General features: G+C 32.9%; 1 protein-coding gene across 4 annotated transcripts in view; it reads left to right on the top strand.

Annotated features, from left to right (window-relative positions):
* Window positions 1-21,787, top strand: part of Stam (signal transducing adaptor molecule) — a 67,800-nt gene extending 46,013 nt beyond the window's left edge. For 3 of the 4 annotated variants that reach the window (XM_047521380.1, XM_047521377.1, XM_047521379.1), the window contains 8 exons: window positions 168-360; window positions 3,609-3,703; window positions 7,142-7,230; window positions 10,090-10,177; window positions 11,075-11,129; window positions 11,568-11,721; window positions 13,634-13,809; window positions 18,908-21,787. In XM_047521380.1, the coding sequence (XP_047377336.1) occupies window positions 168-360; window positions 3,609-3,703; window positions 7,142-7,230; window positions 10,090-10,177; window positions 11,075-11,129; window positions 11,568-11,721; window positions 13,634-13,809; window positions 18,908-19,118 (1,061 nt within the window). In that variant the 3' untranslated portion in view covers window positions 19,119-21,787. Of the gene's footprint in view, window positions 1-167; window positions 361-3,608; window positions 3,704-7,141; window positions 7,231-10,089; window positions 10,178-11,074; window positions 11,130-11,567; window positions 11,722-13,633; window positions 13,810-18,635; window positions 18,708-18,907 lie in introns of all 4 variants that reach the window. The other variant, XM_047521378.1, reaches the window with a different exon arrangement.
* The last annotated feature ends 3,814 nt before the right edge of the window (window positions 21,788-25,601 follow it).

Here is a 25,601-nt window from a genome sequence, read left to right as displayed (position 1 = left end):
ATACAATTGACAAATGATTTTTGTTCATTTTATTATATCAGGAAATGTTCTAGTTTCCAGCTATACTTTTGAAAAAGTAATACTTTGTGTTTTGTGATATCTTTTGGTACTTCTTTGGATTGTGGCTGTATTAAAATTTTGGATGTTTTAAACTCATTATTTTCCAGCCATTGAGTTGTCCCTCAAGGAGCAAAGGCAGCAGTCAACTACCCTTTCTACTTTGTATCCAAGCACATCCAGTCTTTTAACTAACCACCAACATGAAGGCCGAAAAGTTCGTGCTATATATGACTTTGAAGCTGCTGAAGATAATGAACTTACGTTTAAAGCTGGGGAAATTATTACAGTTCTTGATGACAGGTAATGGTTAAATATTAATTCATCAGCCATGTGAACCCTTTGTGTTGAATTCAATTACCAAATGCAATCAAAATATTGAACATTTTCTGTGGATGATAGTTGATTGTCTCATACTATGTAAATTCTTAAAAGTTTTTAGAGAATACACTCAATTTGTAAGAAATTTGTAGTATATTGATTTATTTACATAGAACAGTCTATCCAGGTGGAATAAAATATTTTTACATGGAATTAGACATTTACCTTATCATAGGGATAATATTACAATTTTTTTTAACCGCAGCTATATGATGCTTTACTTGAAAATGAATTGTTACTGATAATGAAATACTAAAATTTGCAAGTACTTTTAAGAAATAAATTCAAATTGATTTAAAATTATTTCTGGTATCACTTATTATCTTGTTCTTTCATGCTGCTGTAGCAAATTGCCACAGACTGTGTGACTCTTAAACAACAGAAATTTTTTTTTCACATAATTCTAGAGACTAGGAAGTTCAAGATTCCCAGATTTGGTGTCTGGTGAGGGCCCTTTTCCTGATTCATAAATGAAAGTCTATTCACTGTGGAATTTTTCCCCCTATCTTTACCTGGTGCATTATAGTTGTACGTAATAGCTGGATTCTTTATTATATCTTCATACATACACATGATAAGACAATATAATTTGTCCAATATTGTTTGCCAGTATTTCCCCTTTCTCCCCGCCCCGTCCCTTTACTATACTCATTTTCCTTCTCTTCTCATGAGAGCCCCCGCAACACCACCCACCTTGCATTTCCTTTTTCCTTCCCAAAGAAAACATATGGCCCATGACTTTCTGAGTTTGTTATATTTCATTTAATGTTACATTCTGTAGTTCTATCCGTTTTCCTGTGAATGACATAATTTTTTCTTCTTTACGGTTGAATAAAACTCCATTGTATACACACACACACACACACACACACACGCACACACAAAACACATGTTCTTTGTCTGTCCATCCATTGATGGACACCTAGGCTGGTTCCATAATTTGGCTATTGTGAAATATGCTGCTGTACACATGGGTATGCATATGTCACTACAGTATGATGATTTTAATTCTTTAGGATAAATACTGAGAAGTGGTATAGCTGGGTCTTACGGTGGTTTCACTTGTAGTCTTGAGGAACCCCCATACTGATTTCCATAGTGGTCATACTAATTTACCATCCCAGCAACAGTGTGAAAGTGTTCCTTTTTCTCTACCTTCTCTCCAGCATTTATTGTTGTTTGTGTTCTTGGTGACTGCCATTCTAATTGGATTTGCATTTATATCCCTAATTGCTAATGATTTTGAACATTTTTTCATGTTTGTTGCCATTTATATTTTGGGAAGTGGCTGTTAATTCATTTGCCCATTTATTAATTGGGTTGTTTTTTGAGGTTTTTTAATATATTTTGGATATAAATACCATCAGAAGAGTAGCTAGCAAATATTTTTCTCCCATTCTGTAGGCTCTCTCTCCACATTGTTGATTGTTTCCTTCTTTGCTGTGCAGAACCTTTTAAATTGATGTTTCTATTTATTAATTCTTGGCATTACTTCCTGAGCTTTAGGAGTCCTAATGAGGAAGTCATTGCCTGCGTCCATGTGTTGGAGTGTTGATCTTAGGTGTTCTCCCAGGCTTTGCATAATTTCTAGTCTAATTCCTAGATCGCTGATCCACATCGAGTTGACTTTTGTGCAGGATGAGAGATAGGACTCTAGTCTCATTTTACAAAAGGATAACCTGTATCCCCTGCACCATTTGTTGCAAAGGCTGTCTTTTCTCCAGTGTATGTTTTTGATTACTTTGTCAAAGATCAGTGACTGACTGTGGAGTTTAGCGCCACATCTTCTAGTTTGTTCTGTTGATCTGTGTCTGTTTTTATGCCTGTACCTTGCAGTTTTTGATACTATAATTCTGTAGTCTAATTTGAAGTCAGGTATGATGATACCTTCAGCATTGCTTTTTTGGTTTAGTAACCCATCCTAAGTAATCCTTTGGCTATTCTGGGTCTTTTATTGCTCCAAATGAATTTTAGGACTGACTTTTCTAGTTCTGCGAAGAATGTCTTTGGTATTTGATGAGGATTACATTGAATCTGTATATTGCTTTTGGTAATGTGACCATTTTAAAATGTTAATTCTGCCTACCCATGAACGAAGTGATGTTTGTCTTCTGAAGAACTTCTTTAATATCTTTCTTCAGTCTTATTTAGTGTCTTCTTCAGTTTGTTTCTTCAGTTTTCTTTCATTGTAGAGGCCTGTCACCTCCTTGGGTAGAATTTATTCCTTGGGTTTTTTTGTTTGTTTGTTTGGTTGGTTGGTTGGTTGGTTTTTTTGAGGATATTGTGAATGATGTTATTTTCCTGATTATTTTCTCCGCAGATTTTTTTTTGGTGTAGAGGAAAGCTGTTGATTTTTGTTTGTTGATTTTTTTATTCTGTATTTCAAGTGTTCCCACATGGCAGAAGAGGTGAATAAGGTCACTAACTTCATTCAGGAAGGTTCTGCCCTGTGACCTGATTGTTTTTCAAAGGCCCTACCTTTGATACCATTGCTCTGGGGGTTAGGATTTCGACGTAAGAATTTTAGGGGGATAAACATTCAAGACTATAGGATTTTTATTTTAATATTTTTTTTCAAGGAGGAAAAAATGACAGTTGAGACAATTACCTGGAAATTGAATAAAACCTTGGTCCTTCATTCTTTTAAAGAATCTTTACTGAGTACTTGTTAGTTTTCCATGTATTAGGCAATCGGGATACAGTAGTGAATGTGGGTACACAACAAGGAGTGTGTCCCTTGTGAAAGTTGTACTATAAAAGGTGTCATCTTTTGTATATGTTCTGTTGGGAGAAAAAACTTGCTAGTATGTACTAGAAAGAGCAATGAGTTAGGAATGAAGATTTGTATTAAAGAGCCTACCTTTATGCTGGAGTCCAAGAACTCTGTGAGGTTGACACTTTTTAACTATAAATAGGCCCTCTTTTTTGGAAAAGAGTTCATAGCTTTTTATTGGATTCCCAAAGCATTCACTGGCCCTTAAAAATATAAAGAACTGTGTTAATAGCTTTTTATCTTCTCTAAGCCCTCATTTCTTATTTCTAATGAAAATACATTCTTTGGCTCCTTTATTGAATTGTAAGATTCTAATAAGATAAATACTATAAAAGATGAAGATTTATAGAAATAAAAATCTTTATTGTTATAAAGCATTCTTTTTTGTTTATCATAGTGATCCCAACTGGTGGAAAGGTGAAACCCATCAAGGCATAGGGTTATTTCCTTCTAATTTTGTGACGGCAGATCTCACGGCTGAACCAGAAATGAGTGAGTATTTTTCATTCTGTCAATGTATGAAAGATAATCTGCAATCTTCTTGATGAAATTTGATTAGTAACTTTCAAATGCTGATGTCTTGGAGGTGGTTATTTAAAAATGCATTTCTGGTTAATGATCCCAAGGCAAATTATTTATCAGAAATAATCTCAGAATAATCTAAGAATTGAATTCCTATCAAGATTAATTTAACTTAGACTATGGATTTTTCTTTAATATATATATTACATATATTATATATATATATATATATATATATATATATATATATCTGTCTAGATGCCATTATAAAAGTGCAAATCCATTTAGAAGTGTTATTGGAATTTATTCATTAAGTATTTTTCTTATCAGCTAACAAAGTATAACAAATGCAATATAATCTCATATGTTCTTCCTTTTCAAGTGTTGGAGCAGTTTTCTAGAGTTTAACCCCAGACTTGATGGCAGTAGCATCTAAGCAACAAATGGTCCTAAGTTGTCAGTTATATAGAAGGATATTAATTGATATTTAATGAAGTGCATAGAACTTTCTGTTTGATTTCCAAACCTTTGTTTAGGAGGAAAAAGAACTGGAAAGTGGGGCCATGGAGAAAATGTGATATTAGTGGCAGCCATAATAGTTGCAGGATATGTAATTGTTGAGGTATTGGGAGATAGTTCACTACATTTCTACATAATGTATTTTAATGAATCTCCATAGTGATAAATTTGAGTCATCTAAAAAAGTTTTTAAGTCATCCCTCTATTTAAGAAAAAAATATGTTCAATCCTAGAAAGGTTTCTATTAGTGATCAAAAGATTTTGGAATTTTTAAGAATTTTTATATAGTATTAGTAAGCTGCACTTATCGGGCAGAATATCTCATTTCATCTTTCTGAATTGCCAGGTAGAAGGGATCAAAGAAAGAACAAAAAGATGCTTTTTTTTTTTATTTTAATTTTACAAGAATTTAAAGAAAGGACTTTTGTCTTAGTCATCTTTTTTCACCTCAACAACACCTAGTAATGAGTCTTACCTACAGTACATATTACATAAATATGCATAGAATAAATTGTATAAAATGTATAAAGATACTTTACTTCCCTTTGAAGAGAAGACTTTAACCACAAGCCAGAAATTATAGAACTTTTAATGAAACTTTGCTCTTTCACGGTTATTGCAAGGTTGTCTTGTATCACTTTTATAGAGGCAGTTTCCTAATACACATTCTTCTAATCAAGTTTTTTGTTGTTGTTAGAACCCAAAAACATGTAGAAAATTATTTAAATGCATTGCACAGTGTGCCACCTTTTTAGTAACCTGGTCTGCTATTGTTGATTTCGTGTGTGTGTGTTTGTACTTGGGGCATTCCTTTTTAGAAAGCTTATTTTGATCCTTGAACAGCTGTTGGAAATCTTTGAATTGTCTTGAACTTCTATTTAAGAAATGATCCAAGATCTCATTTACATGATGTAGTCATTTTATCTTTTTTCCTTTATATGATAATGCAACTTTAATGTGAGTTTTTTAGTTCTTCTTTGTTTCATTCTAGACAATCTAAAAGAAAAACAGGAGGAACAGCTTATGTAATGTGTTTATGGTTCAAACTTGGTAAATAAGATGCTAGCATGATCCTCATGACATCATTCTTATAGGTGAAATGGAAGTGCACTTTAATCTGTTAAATAGAAGCATTTGCCGTACTTAGTTTGTTTTGTTTTAGAGATGAAGTAAGATTGTGAAAACACTTTTATAATATTTTTTACATATTACACATATATGTAATATTAGTTCCTCTGGACAAAAGGGTTGCAAACTTGTGCATTGTCAGCATATAAAGTCTGCCATGTGTTCTCTCATGAGTATCAGCCAAATGCAGTACTGCCCCAGCTTTCTACTTGTTAATAGCTCAAGATATAAAAAGCAAAGATGCCTGTAGCAGATCTCTTTTCCCCCACGGGAAATGAATCAGCTGAAACTAATTTTTTTGTGTGTGTGTGGTAGAATTTTGCTTTATGGTGGCTTGAATGGGATAAATTTGTTCCTTATATTGGAATTTAAACCATATCTGTTTAATATGGAAGCACATAAGATGAAATGCTTAAGTGATATGATGACTTGTTCTCAGAATAAAATTATAGGCCAGTTTCCAGTGGTATGGGCTAGTGAAACACAGTAGATTGGCATTCAAATCCAAGTCTACCATTTATTAGTTTCCTCTTGTGGAAGAGTTATTAATCTTTCTTAACCACCTTATTTATTAAGTGGGCGTTTCTTATAGTATTGTTTTGGAGATTTGCTGGGGGAAGTGTAATATTCTGTCAAGTACATTTAATAGTTTAATAAATACTACTTCCCTTCATTAATTCTGCTCCTGCACCATATTCTTATTTTAATTATAACTATTTCTTAAATTCTGAGTTACCTCATTAATATAAGGATAAATAATGCAGAGAAGTTCATACTGGGTGTAGTGGCTCATTTCTTTAATCCCAACAACTCAGGATGCTGAGGTAGGAGCATTATAAGTCTGTGTCCTTCTTGGCAGCTTAGCAAGACCCTGTCTTAAAATTTAAAAAATAAATAAATAAATAAAAAGTTGGGAATATAGCTCCATGGTTGAGTGCCTCTGAGTTCAGTTTCTAGTACTGCAAAAATCGGGGGGAACTCCTTCTGTTAGAGCTTTACATGCCTCTTAGTAGTAGTATTTGAAGTTTGCCACATTCATAACAGCCTTATATTCACATATTTACTAGTTATATTTAATGATTTATAAAGATTGCTTTGGTGAACAAGAGAAAAATGAGCTTCTGACCAATGGTTTAATGATCTCTTAAGAAATGACCACTTTTTCATTTCAAAATATAATGTGACTAGAAAATAATTGGAAAATTTAATTTTTTTGGAAAATTCAGATGCCCACCAAGGCCACTGGCAAAGTTGTTCTTTTGCCCGGATGTCATTCTCTTGGTAGAAAGTGTAAGTGGCAGGTCAGAGAATATGTAGCTATTTTTCTATTCATTGAAAAAGTGAGTGTTTCTTCTTCAAATGAGATTTTTCTTTGAAGGCTTAATAATTTTAAAAAAGGATTTGTTTTAAGTTGAAGATTTTACTTATAAAACTTTGTGGTTTTTTGTTTGTTTTTTCTTAACAATGTACTGAACTCAATGTGATAACTGATTACTTTTGTTTCAGAAACAGAAGTTATTTTTAGTGAAGTCTCTTTCATGGAAAACAAAATCTTTCACAAGAGAAAATTAAGAAATCTTGACAAAATTTCATAAACTAATGTTATATCTTTTTGCCTAAATCTGCAATACAGTTATTCCTTAAGTCTCTCAGCTTGATGGGAGTAAAAGAAAAAAATCCAAATTTTCTCCTAGAACTTAAAATTCTGAATCTAATTTTAAATATATTATAAGAAAAAGATAATTTTTATGTATTTTACAGTTAAAACAGAGAAGAAGACGGTACAATTTAGTGATGATGTTCAAGTAGAAACAATAGAGCCAGAACCAGAACCAGCCTTTATTGATGAAGTAAGTGATTTCCTTGGTAATAGTGGTTGGTACTTTGTACTGAAATTGGAATTTTTTTTTTTAATAATCAGTTAGTTGAGTAATCATCTATTTTCTTGTTATAGTAATAATTTAAACAATATAGACAAAGCACAGATTGTTTTTGGAATTTTCTCTCCAGTTCCTTTTTTATTATCAGGACCATTATTTTAATTCCTGCTTCATATTTCATGGATATACTCTTGATTTATTTAATTCCTCTACTGATGGGAAGTTTCTGGCTTTTCTTGCTATTACACACAGTGACATTTTTTCAACATTTCTCTTTTTGTTTCTTTAAGAGAAGATATACAAGAATTGGACTGCTGAGTTGAAAGATCTGTATAAATGTTAATATTGTCAAATTATTCAGCAAAATGGGATTTTTTATACTCACTGATTTTTATGCAGAAGTACCTATTTTCCACATACATCCAACAAGCATAGTAAGATTGTTTGCATATCAGTGAGAAAGGCACACTTACTGAATGAATTTTTTGAATAAGCCAAATTACTATATCTAAAAATTGTCATTAATTACTACTTATAAACTATTTCATTGGAATAAATCATGGTTCCCTCTTGAATTGAAAACATTTGAGCATTTGGGAAAATGATTATGCTAACTTTATGTTAAATGTCTCCATGTCATTGTTATTATCTGTAACAATGCCTACTTTCAGTGACTTTGAAAATGCAGTGTCAATTTGGTAGCAGTCATTTTTGGAGCCAATTATTATTGGCTTAAACTTGTAGTATTAGGATGTAAATGTAGAATTTTCTTTAATTACCGTATCCTATTTATATAAGTTTTATAGAAATTTCTGTGTCATTACATATAAGAAAAGGAAGATTAAAACTGCTCACTTTTTCAGCTTTAAGCATGTTTGTGGTTGTCTTTTCCTGTTCAGACTTATTAATGTTATTACCTTTTTTGAAAAACAATATGAACATAGCTGTGTTGACTTAATAGTACAGTATTAAATTAGGGAACTTTCAAGCCAGGATATTACACCTGCTGGCCAAATTTGTAACACAATTACATTTGTTTACATATTTTCTATTGCTACTTTTTGTGCTATCATGGCAGAATTGAGTAATGGTGGTAGCAATAATATGGCCTGCAATGCCTAAAATATTTATTCTCTGGCCCTTACAGAAAAGTTTTCAGGTCCCTGCTTATAGATTATTTTAGAAGAATCTTTTCAGCTCTTTCTCATTTCCCTTAAGTACTTTTCCCTAAAATTTATCTTCCTAAAATTAATCAAAGTACTGACCCTGACACAGTAGGTCATTTCTTTTTCTCCTCTCCTTTTATAATTTCCCTTTGCCTTTGTATAGAAGAAAGCCTTACCCTTGGCCCATTCTGAACCTTAACTGTGGTATATTGCCCCAGAGTACAAAAAATTTCAGGGACCGTTCCAAATATTGGTGTTGGTGTTAAGAAAGTAATGACTCTAATGACTGAGTAAAATAGATGAGATGGTTTTACATATTTTGCTACCAAGAAAAGAAAACAAAGGAGGAACAAAATGAATTGTCAACTAGTAGATAATTAAACATAATTTTTAATGATATGTCACTGTGATCCCTGGTGTAAAACTCAGAAGATAGTATAAGGACCTAATGATGATGCTGTAATATCTTCTATTTTATGAACAAAGTTTTTTGTCACTTCTACAAAAAACAAAAAATAGGAATGGAATCAATGCTGATTGCTGGATTATTTTATTTTCTAAAAATTGAAATATGTTATTTTGACTCATGCTGATAGTAATCATTAACTCATACAGATGAATTTAACATTTGGCATGTTGTCAATTTATATACATAATTATATTGTGAGCTAATTTGATATAGTCATTAGTAGAAGACTTTCAGTTATATTACATTAGGATAAAAATTTGTAGGGGAAATTGAGTGGAAATCCAATGAGTTCAAGGAAAAAAATAAACAATTTGAAATTCCTAACAAAGACTATGGTTTTATTTGTTTCTGTTTTCGTGTGGTGCTAGGGAATCTAATTCAGGGTTTCATAGCAAACACTTTAGCCCTGAGCCACATCCCCAACACCCCCAGACTGTATTTTAAATAGTATTTCCTTTGCATATATATAAAAATACAGAACAGTTTTATTTAAGATGCCAGTATTTAATGACCTGGCAAGCATATCCTTTGTATTGTTTGAAACTTGTGAAAAATGAGAAGTCATCTCTAAAGTATGTGAAGGGATTTATAGATTTTTTAGCATTCTTTTAGGGGAGACAGGAGCAGAAAAATCTGAAAAGTGTTCTTCAGAGAAATGGTGTAGAAGACTATGATAATAAAGAGAGTCAAGAATAAACATTGTCAGGGGAAAAGAAAGTAAGAAAAAGAAGGAAAATGCAGTATAAATCCTTAGAGCCCTGCTTACAAGAACAGCTGCAATAGAGCTAAGTTCTGCCTTACTGAAACAGCTGCTGTGTTCACTGTTGGAGTGAAGTGTTAATGAATGAGTTGTTAGTCATAGCAGCCATCTTGAGAGTGATATTACACCTGTCCCATGTCTAAGCTACAGCAGCTACAAAGCAAGTAAAATCCTCTATCATGATATAAAAAGATTGAAGAACTCACTCGTTGAAGTTTAAATGTGGCTCTCTTTCCTCTAATTTAAGAGAATCTCTATCAAAATACATGGTAATAGCTTTCAACTGTTTGCACATGGGATACTAAAACAAAAGCAAAATTAGAGTCTCTATAACTTAATAATGAAAGTTTTATGTCCCTTACCTAGTTAAAGAAGTGAAAACAATGTTTCATAAAGTTCAGTTGCTTTTTATATTAACTACCTAATTCCTGCAGGATAAAATGGACCAGTTGTTACAGATGTTGCAAAGTACTGATCCCAGTGATAATCAACCAGATCTACCAGAGCTACTTCATCTAGAAGGTAAACCTGTTTTCTATTTACCTTGCAAAGAAAGAATAATTAGAGGTTCTATCTATTGTTCTGTTATAGAATTTTTTTTTTTTTTTTTTTTTTTTTTTTTTTTTTTTGGTACCAGGAGTTGAACCCAGGGGTGCTCAACCACTGATCCACATCCACAGTCCTTTTTTGTATTTTATTTAGAGACAGGTTTTCACTGCATTGCTTAGGGCCTTGCGAAGTTGCTGAGCTTCTTACTCAAAGTAATTTGATTTATTGACTATTACTTGTAGTTTTGCTGTGAACTCAGTCTCCTGAGCCAATGGTTTTTGAGAATGATTTTAAACATGTAACATTTCTCACACTTCCTTGATCCAGTCCTACTTTTTTTTTTTTTTTTTTTTTTTTTGGTGTGGTACTGGGAATTGAACCCCCAGGTGCTCTACCATTGAGCTATATTCCCAGCCCTATATATGTATGTATGTATGCATGTATTTTTATTTTGAGGCAAGGTCTCCCTAAGTTTTTTCATTGAACCTCAAATTTGTAATCCTCCTGTCTCAGGCCTCTTGGTATCTGGGATTACAGGCTTGTACCACTGTACCCAGCTTTACTTTCTTTAAAATGCAGTTTAAACCTTGAGTGGAGTTTGAATTCTTACACATTTTTATCCAAATTTAACTTTTAATTCAACTTTTTAGAACCCTGTAAAATGAAGAAATTCTTAATTTTGAGATTAGTATTATAGATTAAGTTGTCACTATCATACTTTGAGAAAATTAATTTTGGATTCTGTTGACTGAAGTTAATTCATATAAAGTTTATTGCTTCATATTAAGCCTTTTTAGTTTTCTAATTATGTATCAGTGGTTCAGTTTCTTTTATTGCATTTTCTTATTTCTTCAAATCTTGTTATCTTAGCAATGTGTCACCAGATGGGACCTCTCATTGATGAAAAGCTGGAAGATATTGATAGGTAAAAGAACATGGACTATATCTGTAATATGTATCTTTGTCCTTAAAAGCAGTTTTCAAGTAGATGTGGGGAATTTGCTCTTTTTAAAAGTGAGGGTTTAATTGACTCTCCCTTGATTTTTTTAACTAATAAAAGTTAGGTAGCCTAGTGCAATCGTCTTTGCTAAAGTGACTTTACCAGAGCCCACAAATGGTCCATTTATTAGTAATTGGGGAAATCTAAGTATTTTCGGGTATAATCAAGTATAATAAACTGTATTTCCCTCAGCACAGTACTTAAATCTTAAACAGTTTGGTTGCCTCACCACTAAAATACAAGATAGTTTTACATAGTTTGAATCTTCAATAATGTCTACCAGCATTAATTTTTGCTATTTTGATATATCACAATTCATTTATTATTTAAGTAAATGTTTCAAATTATTGTGTAATGTTTCAGGAAACATTCAGAACTCTCAGAACTTAATGTTAAAGTGATGGAGGCACTTTCATTGTATACTAAATTAATGAATGAAGATCCCATGTATTCCATGTATGCAAAATTACAGAATCAGCAGTATTATATGCAGTCATCTGGTGTTTCTGGTTCTCAGGTATGCTTTTAAAAGCTCAAGAATATTGTTTTAACTTCTCTAATGCACTTGAAATTGCTTGTAATAGCTGTATTTTTGTAAAATACGAAATTTTCTAAAAGTATTATTTAAAATAAAAATAAAGCTTAATAGAATTTTTTGCTTGACAGATACACTTTATAATATATTAAATATACCAGTAGTTGTATTGCTCTTATATAGCAATAGGCAGCAGAATCACCCATCAATCTTTTTACTTTATTTTAAATAGTTATTTTGGTTCTACCCTAGATCATTGAACAAGAATCTTTAAGGTTGAGGCCCTAATGTCTACATGTTTTTAAACTTTGTGTATAATTATTTGGTTAAGAACTGCAGTTTTATGAAATTTAAGTAAAATTTCTAATTATTATCAAGTTCTTCTGAGTATCTACTGTTTTTGCTTCACAATGACCTGCTTACGTTAAGTGTTCATATCACAAAAATAATAAAGAGAGTGCCAGGAAACTTTTGGATTGTAGGATGTTCATAGCATAGATTATGGTAATGGTTTCACAAGTGTGTACTTATTGCCAAAACTCCCCAAACTGGGTACACTACATATCTACAGCCTTTTATATGTCAGTGTTATCTCAATATAGTATTTTTTTTAAACCCACAAATTAAATTGTACCATTTTCAGAGATAGGAAAACTCTCTTAAATATCTAATGAACTTTTAGTAATATTTAAAAGGAAAACTTAAATGCAATGGGAAAAAAAGAATTGAAAAACTGTTATAAAACCAACAAAATACAATATTTTTGTATGTTTTTTAAAAGCTACTTTAATAGGGAATTTCCCCCTCCTTTACATAAAATATGTTTTCCTCTTTTCACCTGAAGCAACTGATTAAGAGCCTCTTTTCCATAAATTCTTCCAGGTGTAAGGAATAATCAGCCAGATTCTCTTTTGTCTACAAAGGGTGATCACAAACTTCGTTCAGATTTTTTTTTTTTTTTTTTTTTTTTTGGCATGGCCCACTTCCCCTGAAATGAGGGTCTAGCACTACCTGGAAATAACAGCCAGACCCTAGAAACATAAGTCTAGATGATAACTGCTGAAGGTCTTTATCAGCAGTTTGAGTCAGGCAAAAAAAAAAAAAAAAAAAAAAAAACCTAGCCTTCATGGGAACATTAAAACATGATGAAGTGAATACTATAGAAAATTAATAATACTATGTTTAAGACTTTCAATATTTAAAAACTTCAATCTCTTTTAACTAAGAGTAAGAATTTTTAGATATAGGAGTAAGCAAATGAATCCAACCTACTTTATGTTTTATTTTGTTTTTTTTTTTTAAAGATAACTTTTATTGGAACATAGCTACTCTCATTGCCTATAACTGCATTCTATACCTGTAGATTTCAGTAGTTGTAACAGAGACTGTGTGACCCACAATCCTAAAATATTTGTTATCTGACCCTTTATAAGAAAATATTCTGGCCCCTGCTTTAGAAAGTTAAGTTGTTCTAGGTTCAATAAATTGCAGCTTAGGAAATTTACATTATAAATACAATTTATGACTATAAAGCATTGTAGCCTCCTAAAATATGTCTCCTAAATGTCATTTTGGATTCCTTTTAAAATATTAGCATGTCAAGAATTAAGTATATTTAATAGAGACATTATTTTAGTATAAAGTTTCAAGGTAACTTCCTTTAATGCTTCTGTATCAAGATAAATACGAGTTCAGGTAATGTTTAAAAACAAAAATCATTAGCCATCTACATCTCTTAAAAGTGTTTTTTATACAATGCCTTTGGATGGAAGTAAGTTTTTAAAAAAAGATTCCAGAGAAGTAATATGTGTTTTTGTAACTGAATGCCTTTGTAGGAAATGGAATGTGCGTGAAAGTTTAACAATCAAGTGTGTTTTCTCAATAACTGTCCTAGGTATATCCAGGGCCTCATCAAAGTGGTGCTTACCTGGTTGCAGGGAATGCCCAGATGAGTCATCTCCAGAGCTACAGTCTTCCTCCAGAGCAATTGTCTTCTCTTAGCCAAGGAGCAGTCCCACCATCTGCAAACCCACCCCTTCCTAGTCAGCAGACCCAGGCTTCTTACTCAAAGTAATTTGATTTCTTGACTATAACTTATAGTGTTGCTGTTAAAATTCTTTAATTGCCTCCAATCATTATTAGTAAGCATAGATCTGTATAAGAAAAATTTGAGTTAGACGTCATTAGTGTTTCCAGACAGCCCCATTTTTGGTATTGAGTATGAACCCCTATGATATTATAACTTCAGCTGCAAGTCAGTCCTTTGACTGACTGTATTTTGGGGGTAATTTTCTATTTTTTATATTCCTATAATATGTGGGATTTTTTGTGTGTTTGAGTCTGTACTGATATTTGTTATTTTATTTAAAGAAACTAATTTGTAACTACAGTTTATTATTTTCGCACAAATTTTATTTAAATCTAAATTTTGTTATTGTTGTTTTGGAAGATACAGCCTAGGCTATCTCTTTAAGTAAGCAAATATTTCCTTAATTTTGCCTTATATTGGAGTTTAATTTTCATTAGAGAAGGTTCAACATTGGAAAAAAGAAGGTGCAAAATTGATATATCTCTGTGGTTCTTGAAATTATGCAATGACAGAGGCTCAGTTACTTTTGGCATTTACTTGTATTCTCTGTCATGTAGTTAAAATGATTATGAATTATTTAAGTGTGTGTGCGCACACATACTCTTTATTGGGCATCTAAGTTAATTCTTTCCCATGAAACAAATACACTTTAAGAATTTACTGACATGTATTCTACAAGTCATGATATCCTGACCTGTAACAGACATTCTAGGTGACCCAGGCATAATTTCTAGAAACCTTTGGAAAATCAGTGTCTACAGATATGCCTGTATTACCCTCACTATTGTAATACTCATCCTCAAAGAGTTACAGAGAAGCCTGGGGATTTTAAGGAATTATCCTTTTGTCACATCTAGAATTCCAGAGTCACTTTAAGAAGGCAGGTCATGAGGAGACCTAACGTGGGATGTTTAGTATCTGCCAGGCACTCTACTTTATGCTTTACACATATTGATTCATTTGCTCCCTGTAATAACTTTAGGAGGAAGATATACTAGTATTTTCCATTTATAAAATGGGAAACTGAGACGTAGAGGGGGCTAAGTTCCTACTTAACTTTGATTCAGACTTTCTGGCTCCAGAACTTAACACACATGGTCTCTATACTGTGTTAGTGCCATATTTTAGTCCATACTGGTGTAAATGATAGCCTGAAATTTGACTTACTATAATGTAACTATCTCATAGTGTAATGGAATGATAATGAGTGATGCATATAGCAAACTGGCACATACTAAACATTTCATGAATGTTAGCTTTTACTGTATTCATTTTCACTTACTTTCAATTTAAAGTTTATATACTTACTTTCAATTTAAAGTGTCACTGTCTACCCAGGAGCCTGGGGCAAAACTCTACAATTCACACAATACTTCTTTTATGTCTGTTCTACATTGTCTCTCTATCATGTCACCTAACATAAAATTATTTGCTGATTTCCCATGTAACTCTTCCCCATAAGAACTGTATCTTGAACACCTATAAATTAAACACCTATAAATACTTGCCTAATCTATGTGATTCTTTGGCTTCTAATCTTGGCTCTGTAAATTCATCTATCCTATTTCAATTTAAAAGTTCTTTCTGAGCTTTCTCCGTGTTAAGAGTTAAGCTTCTTAACATGCTACCTAAGACTACTTGTTCTTCAATCCTTGTCAGTATCTTCAATCCATTAGTGACAGGGTAATTCCCAACACATACCAGGCCTTTCATACCTCCCATCTTTGCTCATACCATGGGTACCATGCCATCCGTGCCACCATTATCTGTACTCTTTCTTTTTCTTTACCTTCTGATCTAGAATAACACAATTTAAGTATATTTTCTTGGTAAACTTTTTCACATCCTTTGGAGCATAAAGCACTGTGCATATACCTTTATTTATAACTTATATCATAATAAATTACATATTTTTATATGTTTGCTTCTACTAAATAGGAAGCAGTTTGAAACTAAGAAACTCTAAGTAATATTTGTATGTCAGATGTCTGCCATAGATACACTAAATTTTCCATAAACTTTAGTTTAGCAGAAGTAAATTAAAATCAGACAAATAAGTATATGATCTTTGCTGGCCTTAAAAAGTTTTACTGTCACTACAGGTAGCTTTTGAGAACTGCATCACTGCTACCTTCTCCAATGAACAATAAGATCGTCAAAGAGTGACAGAAGTCTGAAAAACTGTGACCTCTGAAACCAAAATTATTTGTAGAAGAATAAAAAAATTCTCCTAGATATGTACTGAGGAGCAGGGAAAACAAACCAACCAACCCTGCCTGTCAAAAACAACAGAAATTCTCCTTGGCCATAATTTTTAACTAGAAAACTCAAGTCAAATATGCAGCACACCTCTCGAAAGTAGACTTCTCACCCTGACCCTCACTCTTTCCAATTTTGTTATGTTACATTTGCTGTGCTATCAGTTTCCTTATTTCTACATTGAAACAATATGCAAACACATTTTTTTGTATGTATATATATATATGTATATGTGTGTGTGTGTGTGTATATATATATATGTGTATATGTATATGTGTGTATATATGCATACATATATGGTACATTTATACATAGATTCTTAGATTGCCTCAAAGTTTTGTGAAGCCCTTGTAAGGAATAAAGAAATACACCTCACTGGCTTAATATAGCACCTGAAATAGTCATCATTAACACTTAAACATTTATTTTTGAAATATTTAGCAAGTTCTTATCTAGTATAAAACTGTTTCCTATGCAATGTGACTGTAGAAAGTGAAAGAGACTCAGTTCCAGCTCTTAATATATTATAGTTTAGTAGGGATACATACAAGTAAACAGGAAACTACCAGAGAATATACAATGACAGGTGTACATACAGGGTCCTCTGATGGGATACAGGAGGAATGGTGCTAGAAAAGTGGGAAATCAAGGAAGGTATCCTAGTGAAAAATGAAGGTAAGCTAAGTAACTAGAGAATAAACGAATGAGCCCAACCAAGAAGCCCGCTAAATGTTTCAAGGACACTTTCTACAAAAAAGCACCGGTTGAACATGTTCTCCTTCAGAGGTGGCATCAATAGCTATGCTATATTGGTAGGATCAGACTCTGTATTAGCAGTTTCACATATGGGCTATAGTTTCAGATCTGAATAGATAATGATATAGTTGACAAATGTGGTGGGGTGGTATACAGAAGATCCCTTTTATTCTGTATTTTTAGGAAAATAAGAGAAATGAGACATCAGTCTTTCATTATCAGTAGTCCATTGGAATTATTCTTGTCAAGAAAACTGATGATTTCTGTATTGCCAGATCATTTGGTCAATTTTGGTTTTGTACCCAATTTTACAGTTTATCATTTCTTCATTTTTGAAATACTATTATGACCATTGTCTTTTAGATTTTCTCTATTCACTGCCATTACTCCTCAGTTTCCTTGGCCTAGTGCCTCTTTATCTTCTTATCTTTCAGATGTGTGAGACCAACCAGATGGACTGCTTTTTTCTTTGTCTTCAGTCACTCCTTAGGCTAGCTCATGAAACTCTATGACTCTTAAGCACCATGTATGTGCTGATGACACCCAAATGTATTTTCTACTCTTAACCTCTCCACTGGACTCTAGACTTGGATAGCTGACTGCTTAATGCATTATATTTTCTTGTATGTTTTCTAGATATTTCACTTAACATGTTCAAAACCATTCTTGGTTCTTCTCCAATCCTTTCCCATCCATAGTTCACTGTAATTATCTCCTCTTTAGTGAATGGTCATTCTGCAAGTTATTTTTACCAAATATAAAATCTCAGGCCAGTTACTTTGTCCATTATTAAATTTTGACGACACGATCTTCAAAATATGTGAAGGTTCTTTTCTTCCATCTCCACCATGGCTCTGGCTGCCTGTTAGCTCTCACCTGGAAAAAAATCTAATAGGCTCCACTATTCTTACTTATGTTCTACTTCCAGGGTGAACCTGGTGAACCTAAGTGAACATCATATCACTCTCCTGCTCAAAACCAACCATTGTCTCTCCATCTCACAGTATAAGCCAGAATCTTTTTGGCCTTCAAGGTACTATATTCCACGACCCCCTCAATTCTGCTACCATATCTTACACCACTCTCACTCGTGCTTATTTGGCCACAAGCCTCTTGACCTCCTTGCTGTTCCTTGAATATGTGTGGCATTTTCTCTCCTCAAAGTCTTCTTTCTCTGCCTGAAACAGACTTTTCCTAGATAATAGATATGGCTCCCTTCCTTCTTTTGTTTAGGTCTTTGCTTAAATATTTGTTTTAGTCAGCTTTGTGTCATTGTGACCGAAAGACCTGACAAGAACAACATAGAGGAGGAGAAGTTTATTTTGGATCATGATTTCAGAGGTCTCAGTCCATAGACAGCCAACTCCATAGCTCTTGGTCCCAGGTGAGGCAGAACATCATGATAGAAGGGCATGACAGAGGAAGGCAGCTTAGGATATGGCAACAAGGAAGCAGAAAGAGAGCCCTGTTCATCAGGAACAAAATATAAGCCCCAAAGGCATGCCCCCAGTGACCTACCTTCTGCAGCCACACCACACCTGCCTATAGTTACCACCCAGTTAACCCATATCAGTGGACTAATCTGCTGACTAGGTTACAACTCTCATAATTCAATTATTTTACTTCTAGACATTCCTGCATTATCGCAAACATGAACTTTTGGAGGACACCACATATCCAAACCAGAACAGTTGCTCTATCTGAAAAGCCTTCCTCTACCACCATATATAAACTAGAATCGCTTTCTTCAGGACTTTGAGTCCTACCCAACATGCTTTGTTCTTTCTTACAGCAGATATAACTCGTTGGCATATTATGAACTTGTGTTTCATCCTTCTCCTGCTACAGTGGAAACTTCATGATGGTAGTGATTTATTTTTATTCTACAGCATCCTAGTGCCTCAAATAATAGTGTTTGACATCTTTGTCAAAAATTTAATAAAAAATTATCAAAAGAATTTAAATGATCATGAGTATTTAATAAATAGCTTTGCTGTTATTTAAATACCTCTAAATGGCTTTATTTCAGTATTTAACTGATTGCATGTTTGTCTGCCTCCACAGTGCAATGGTTCAAGGAAATACATATCCCACCCAGGCTTCAATCTATAGTCCTCCTCCCACTGCTGCTGCTGCAACTGCTGATGTCACTATATACCAGAATGCAGGAACTATGCCAAACTATAATTTAACATCATCAACCCTGCCTCAGCCGGGAGGCAACCAACAGCCACCTCAGCCACAGCAACCATATTCTCAGAAGGCTCTGCTATAGGACCCAGTGTTCCTCACTGTGGCACATATCTGCTAAATGCCACTGACAATGTTATAAGATGCGTTAATTCTTAAGATTTGTTTATCCTCAGCTTATAGGAATCTATCATGGTCAACAAGTTTGAATATTCAAGAAAGTAGAACTCTCTTCAATTTGCACTGACTTTTTAGAGGGTCACCCCTCTGCCAGAGGAATGAAACTACTTAATAATATTTGATTCCTTTCATAATATGAAGAATTGATACAAGATTATTTGTCTCATAAAATTACCTGGTCTGCAAAAAGTCAAACTTAAAAAAACTGTTGTGGCAAATGTTATGTACATATATTGATATGTAACTTCATTAGTGGCCATTTGAATCACAATGGTGATCATGTGAATATATTTAACACTGTGTTAAATTAATTTACATTGCTATTTTATTTTAATCATGAACAACTACCTTGTTTCCTAATGTTCTGTGTAAATTTAAGATATTTACACTGTCCTTTTAAACTGCAAGAGAACAAAGTTGTAGCATATTTACGTGAAGGCATTGTTGTCCGTGTTTCAGTTTCACATTAAACTGAACCTTTCTTTTCATAATTGTGATCTAAACTTGTGTAAATTATGTCTTTCTGTAGCCTCTGCATACTACTGGCTGTCATCACACCAGCGTACAGTAGCTAAATTTTTGGCGCAGTTATAGCAAATGATGATGTTCCCTTTTAGACTTTTACCTTTTGGCATGAAATTTCAGATATTGTGGGACCATGAGACAAAATTAAGTAGGATTACATTCTTTATATCTTATTTTTAAAGAAATAATGTTGATTTACTTTTTCCTAGTTGAAGATAGCAATTAGGTTTCTAAGCTGTATACTGTGTTTTTTGGTGGCAGTGACACCAAAGATAGAGGCAATGGATAGAAATTTTTTAACTGGAAAGAAAACACTACATTTTCAAAGTCTCTTGTAATTATTTAGGATACAAACAAAATTTGATTCACTTGTCTTACCCCACTGCTAGCCTTTTAAATATGTCTAACATATTGTATCCTTGAATTCATCATTAAAATGAATATAAGTAGCTGTTTCAAAGTAATTTTATATTCCTGGCTTTGCTTCACAGTTTATGTATTTATTATTATCTTTCAAACTGGAGTTTTTAGTTGCTTTCTCGCTTTTGAAGTTCTAATGAGTGATTTTGGCTTTGTATTGGGAGTATTTTTGAATGAATACCTTCATACAAGGAATGTTTCCACTGACATTTTAATCTTAAATATTTATAACTTCACTGGTTTTACTACATTATAATTTAACAATATTATTTGAACACTTGAAAAAATTGAGTGACATATTTAATGAATTAACGAACTTCATACTATAAGTGCAAGTTAGATTTGTTACTAAGATTATTACAATCAGGTAACTTGTTTGCTTCCTTATTGACAAATGACTCCATTGTTGGCAGATAATCTTAATGATGACTAATTCCACAGGTTCATATTTAAAGCACCATCTTCAACCTAAATGTTTCACTCTGGTGATGTATTTTTCTGAGTTTAGAGTATGTTGCCCTCAAATAATAATTTTAAATTTTCAATTCAAACTTCACACTTGAACTATTTTTTGTAAGTTACTTTGATAAACTTTGTTAAACAGATGATAATCTTTTTCATTTCAATTTGAATATTTTGGTTTAATTGATATACTTTTCCCCAAGTCATTGTATTTTTCTTTCTTTTGATGAATTTCTATTTAAAACTGTGTCCTTTTCCCATTTTGATACCCTTCATGTTACAAAATCAATTAAATATTCTCTGTTCTTTTTTATCCTATAAGAGTCAAAGAGTGGCAAAATGGAAAAAAAAAACCTTATTTTAATGCATATATATTACTTGTTACCTATTGATTATCAGGCTTGGGAAGATTTAAAGGATGAGAACTTAAAGCATACTATCTTTGTGCCTTTCATTTATTAAGAATGAAAATATTAGGTGAAAACAATTTCAATGAAAATGAAGCACTGGCTTTTCCACCTTTCAAATAACATGACAAAGGTGAAAATAGGAAGGGAACAACTAGGATCTCAAATGATTTTTTTGAGACCTGTGTGTATTGCATTTTCAAGAAATCTTTCATTAATAGCTTTTTTTTTTATTTTAAAGGGGTAGAATTATAAAATGAACTAACTTTAATGTAAACTTCTGTGAAGCAAATTTTATTTTTCAGTTTATTTCTTTTATAAAGTTTAAAATTTGTTTCCACCACAGTGACAACTAAGTGGAAAAACCCAATTCAGTTACTATGTAGCATTAATAGCCAACAGACCCTGTGGCTAATTGGATATGATAATCTATCAGTACCTTAAACCTACTAGGAGTGATTTTTAATATATACTTAATATGGTGATGGTCTTCCTTCACTATGATCTCTCTTAGTGGGGGACCATCTTATGTGCCTAAAGATGCACAAACTTCTTTTCTATACCTCTTAGTTTTTGTATTTAAAATTGTTAATAGACGAGTTTACTTCATTTCTGGTAGATATGACTTTTATATATGATATGTGTCTAATTGAGCTTGAAAATATCTTTTGTGGAAGGCTTCATTTGTGTAAGACAAATTAATGCCCTACTTGCTAAACTATGCAACTATAAAAATTATAGAAATTATTTTTCAAAATGAGGTTTATTGGTATAATTGGTCAACTTTTTATCTAATATGCATTAAAATCACTACTTTCTTTTTCTCTTCTATTTCCTTGTTTTACTTACCAGTTATACTAATAACCATAACTACTTATTGTATCAATTTAAATATTAATAACAAAGTTGTAGTTTAAACTTTTTACTCTAGTGTCATTTCCCAGTTACTATTTTTTGTTGTTGTTTTTTGGTTTTAGGTTTTATTTATTTGTTGTTGATTGACTGTTTATATCCCTTAGGTCTTACATTCAGTTATCTTACTTTAGCAGAGGCCCTTTGAAGTATCTCATACTATAAATGGCACTTTTCTTTTTTTTTTTTAATTGTAAACTAAATGGCACTTTTCAACAATTTTTTGTATTGAGGATTTTCAGACCTATAAAAGGATTGAAAGAATTATTCTTTGAATATTTAAATATTCTTCATCTGGATTCAGTAATCATTAGCAACTTGTTTCCTTCTGTATATTTATGTATACACATTTATATGTAGATAGATGTGTCTAAATGTGTACACACACACTTTTTCTTGTGTGACTATACAAGTTGTGGACATCGTAAACCTCCTCTTACATACTTCAGCATGCCTCTTGTAAGGAAAAGGAAGGACTCCTATATAACCTAAAGCTAGTATCACATCTAAGAAATCTAACAGTAATTCTATAATGTACTACCATCAAATGTCCCAAGGGTATAAGTGTGTAAGACTTATATCTAGTAACATATACAATGTTTTTTATGTCCCTCTATTCTCAGTTAATCTGGGTTAGCCTCCATGTCATCTCCCCACATTTACTTTTTAAGGATCCATTTATCTCATAAAATGCCCCATATTCTAGATTATTTCTTTGAGTCTTTAAGTGTTATTTAACTTGATGCTGTATTTTCATTGTAGTGACTGTTATATATTCCTAAAAGAGTTAACAATCAGAACCATGTGATTTATGGTTCAAAATAATGGAACTAATATTTTCATACTTATATCAGAAGCTGTTCACATAAATGAACATTGTTAACCTTAAATTGTGTATGCTGTATAATAGTCTGTAACCTTAGGTCATTGATATTACTGTAGCTCACTATAGTTGTTTTTCTGTTGTGTCCAAAGTAACTGAAGAAAATTTGTGCCCCCTCTTCAGTGCATCCTATCCCTTTCCCTCATCCAGACCCAAATCAGCTTTTTCTCAACTCATTGGCCCACTGGACTTACTCTGGGTGACTTTTTTGTAATTTTAGAAGTGCAATCAACTATAAGGGCTATATTTTCAGTTACGTAAGTTTTGGCATGTTTGTTTTAAAAGTTATCTATAATTATACCTTCTGTTAAAAAGGGAGGGAAAGTTCTTTCTTTTTAAAAGTTCTAATTGTGACTTAATTTCCTCAAGTTAGTTACCAAATTGAAAAGAAGCTGAGTAAAATGTATAAACCACAGTCAAGAAAGAAACACATACAAGTTACAATGATGTATGCCACTTGCTTATTAAATAGATTATTTAGGACCTTAAATTATTTCAGTTGGTTAAATGACTTTTTAAAAGACATATAATAAATATTTGTAATTTATTGTTTTTGTGGTAGAATATGTAGCTGCAGGACCATTTTATGTATTGCTGCTTTAAAGAGAGATATAGTAATAAACAGTTGAGAACAGTTGAGAAGGGTTTTATTTAATTGTATGTAGTGCTATCTGTTAGGTAGGTAAGATGCCAAATAGGAACATAGGTAAATATATATGATATGGTTTCCTCTGAACCAAAGACCTTAAAGTTTCAGTATAAGTACTTTGATATTTTATAATTTAAAAATAAATATCAATACCAAAGGAGTTGGTAAAAGTGACTGAAGAAGTTTTAATCAAGAATATAAGAGCCAGGCACAGTGTCACACTCCTGTAATCCCAGTGACTCAGGAGGATGAGGCAGGAGGATTGCAAGTTCGAAGCCAGACTCAGCAGCTTAGCAAGGCTCTAAGTAACTTGGCAGGACCCTGTCTCAAAATATAAAAAGGACTGACATTGTGACTCAGTAGTTAAGCTTACCTGGATTTAATCCCCAGTAAACCACGCCCCCCCCCCAAAAAAAAAGTAAGTTGCTCTAGGCTCTCCATCATCTACTTCTGAGGCCAAGGTGACTCTGAGCAGCCTGTGTCTCCTAGGAGCTGCATGTGTCAGGAGATCCCTAGGGAGGATGCTGGGTCACCCTAAAATGCAGAAATGATAACAGGTTGTTTGCTAAGGAATGTAACATAACCTATCAACTTGAGCCATGCAGAACTGCAGCCTTCACTATACATATGTGAGATATTTAAGAACTCATTGGCCTTTGAAGATGTAGCAGTGAACTTCATCCAGGAGCTTTACTGGATCCTTCCCAGTAGAATCTTTATGTAGAGGCAATACAGGAAGTCTTCAGAAACCAGCTATAGGAAACATGGGAAGACAAAACGTTGAAGATCAGAACAAAAATTCTGGGGAAAAATCTAAGGTACATAGAGAAGCAAACCACATGAAAGTGGAAAATATGAGGAGAAGCTAGGAAATTCATTCTTTTAGAAGTACTCAAACATAAATGATCATGCACACTGCAAATGGACCTTATAAATGCTTAAGTGGGAAAAAATCTTCAGTTTTTCCAGTTCTATTCCAAAACATGTGTGTAGTCATACTGGGGAGAAGCCACATGCATGTATACAATATGGTAAAATCTTCACTAGTTCTACTTACCTTCATAGATATGAACACACTCATACAGCAGAGAAGTCTTATGAATGTAAACAATGTGGGAAAGACTCTCCTGCTTACCTTCACGAGCATGAAAGAACTCATACTGGAGTAAAGTCCTATGAATGTAAACTCTGTGGCAAACCCTCACATAGTTTAAAATATGAGAATATCTCATACTGGAGCAAAACCTCATGAATGTAAACAATGTGGGAAAGCTTTCTTATTCTGCTTGCCATCAAAAATTATGAAAGAACTCATACTGGAGAGAAACCCTATGGATATAAACAATGTGGGAAAGCCTTCACTTGTCATTGTTTCTTAAATATGTGAAAAAACTCATACTAGAGAGAGACCCTGTGTATGTAAACAATGTGGTAAAGCCTTCACCATCTTCAATTTGATTAGACAACCTAAATGAACTTATTCTGAATAGAAGTTTAAGAATGCAGTTTGATAAAATCTTCAGTAGTCTACTTATCTCCAAATACATGAATGAACGCATACTGAAGAGAAGCCCTATGAATGTGAGCAGTGTGGTAAAGCCTTCCCTTATAGTTATAGTCAACATCAGACAATTCATACTGGAGAGAAGGTCTTATTAATGAAGGCAATTGGAGATACCTTGGTATTACAGCTCTCTGTAGAAATGAAAGGTGTACTGGAGAAAAGCTTTTTGTATACAAAAAGGAGGATACATTCCTTATTTCCAGTCACCTCAATGACATAATCCAGAAAAAGTATTGGTTTTTTTTAAATACAGTAAATGTGAGTGTTCTCAGTTACCTTCAAAAACTTTTCACTTATACTGGAAAACAACCTCTTGAGTGTGTTTCCTTTTCCTTTCTATACATGAAAGTTGTCTTAGTGGAAAGAAACCCTGTGAAAGTGAGGAATGTGGGAAAGCATACAATTTTCCCAGTTTCTTTGAAAGACAAAAAGATGCATGCTGGTAAAACACCTGATGCAAGTAAAAAATGTAAAGACTTTAAATGTTCCATTCTTTTTGTGTATTAGCTTCCTGTTGCAGTTTCAAAATACGTAAAAAAAAAAAAAAAAAAATGGAGGAAAGATTT

Source organism: Sciurus carolinensis, chromosome 12 (assembly GCF_902686445.1).
Source record: "Sciurus carolinensis chromosome 12, mSciCar1.2, whole genome shotgun sequence".
Lineage (NCBI taxonomy): Eukaryota > Metazoa > Chordata > Mammalia > Rodentia > Sciuridae > Sciurus > Sciurus carolinensis.
This window is presented reverse-complemented; position numbering and strand designations above follow the sequence as displayed.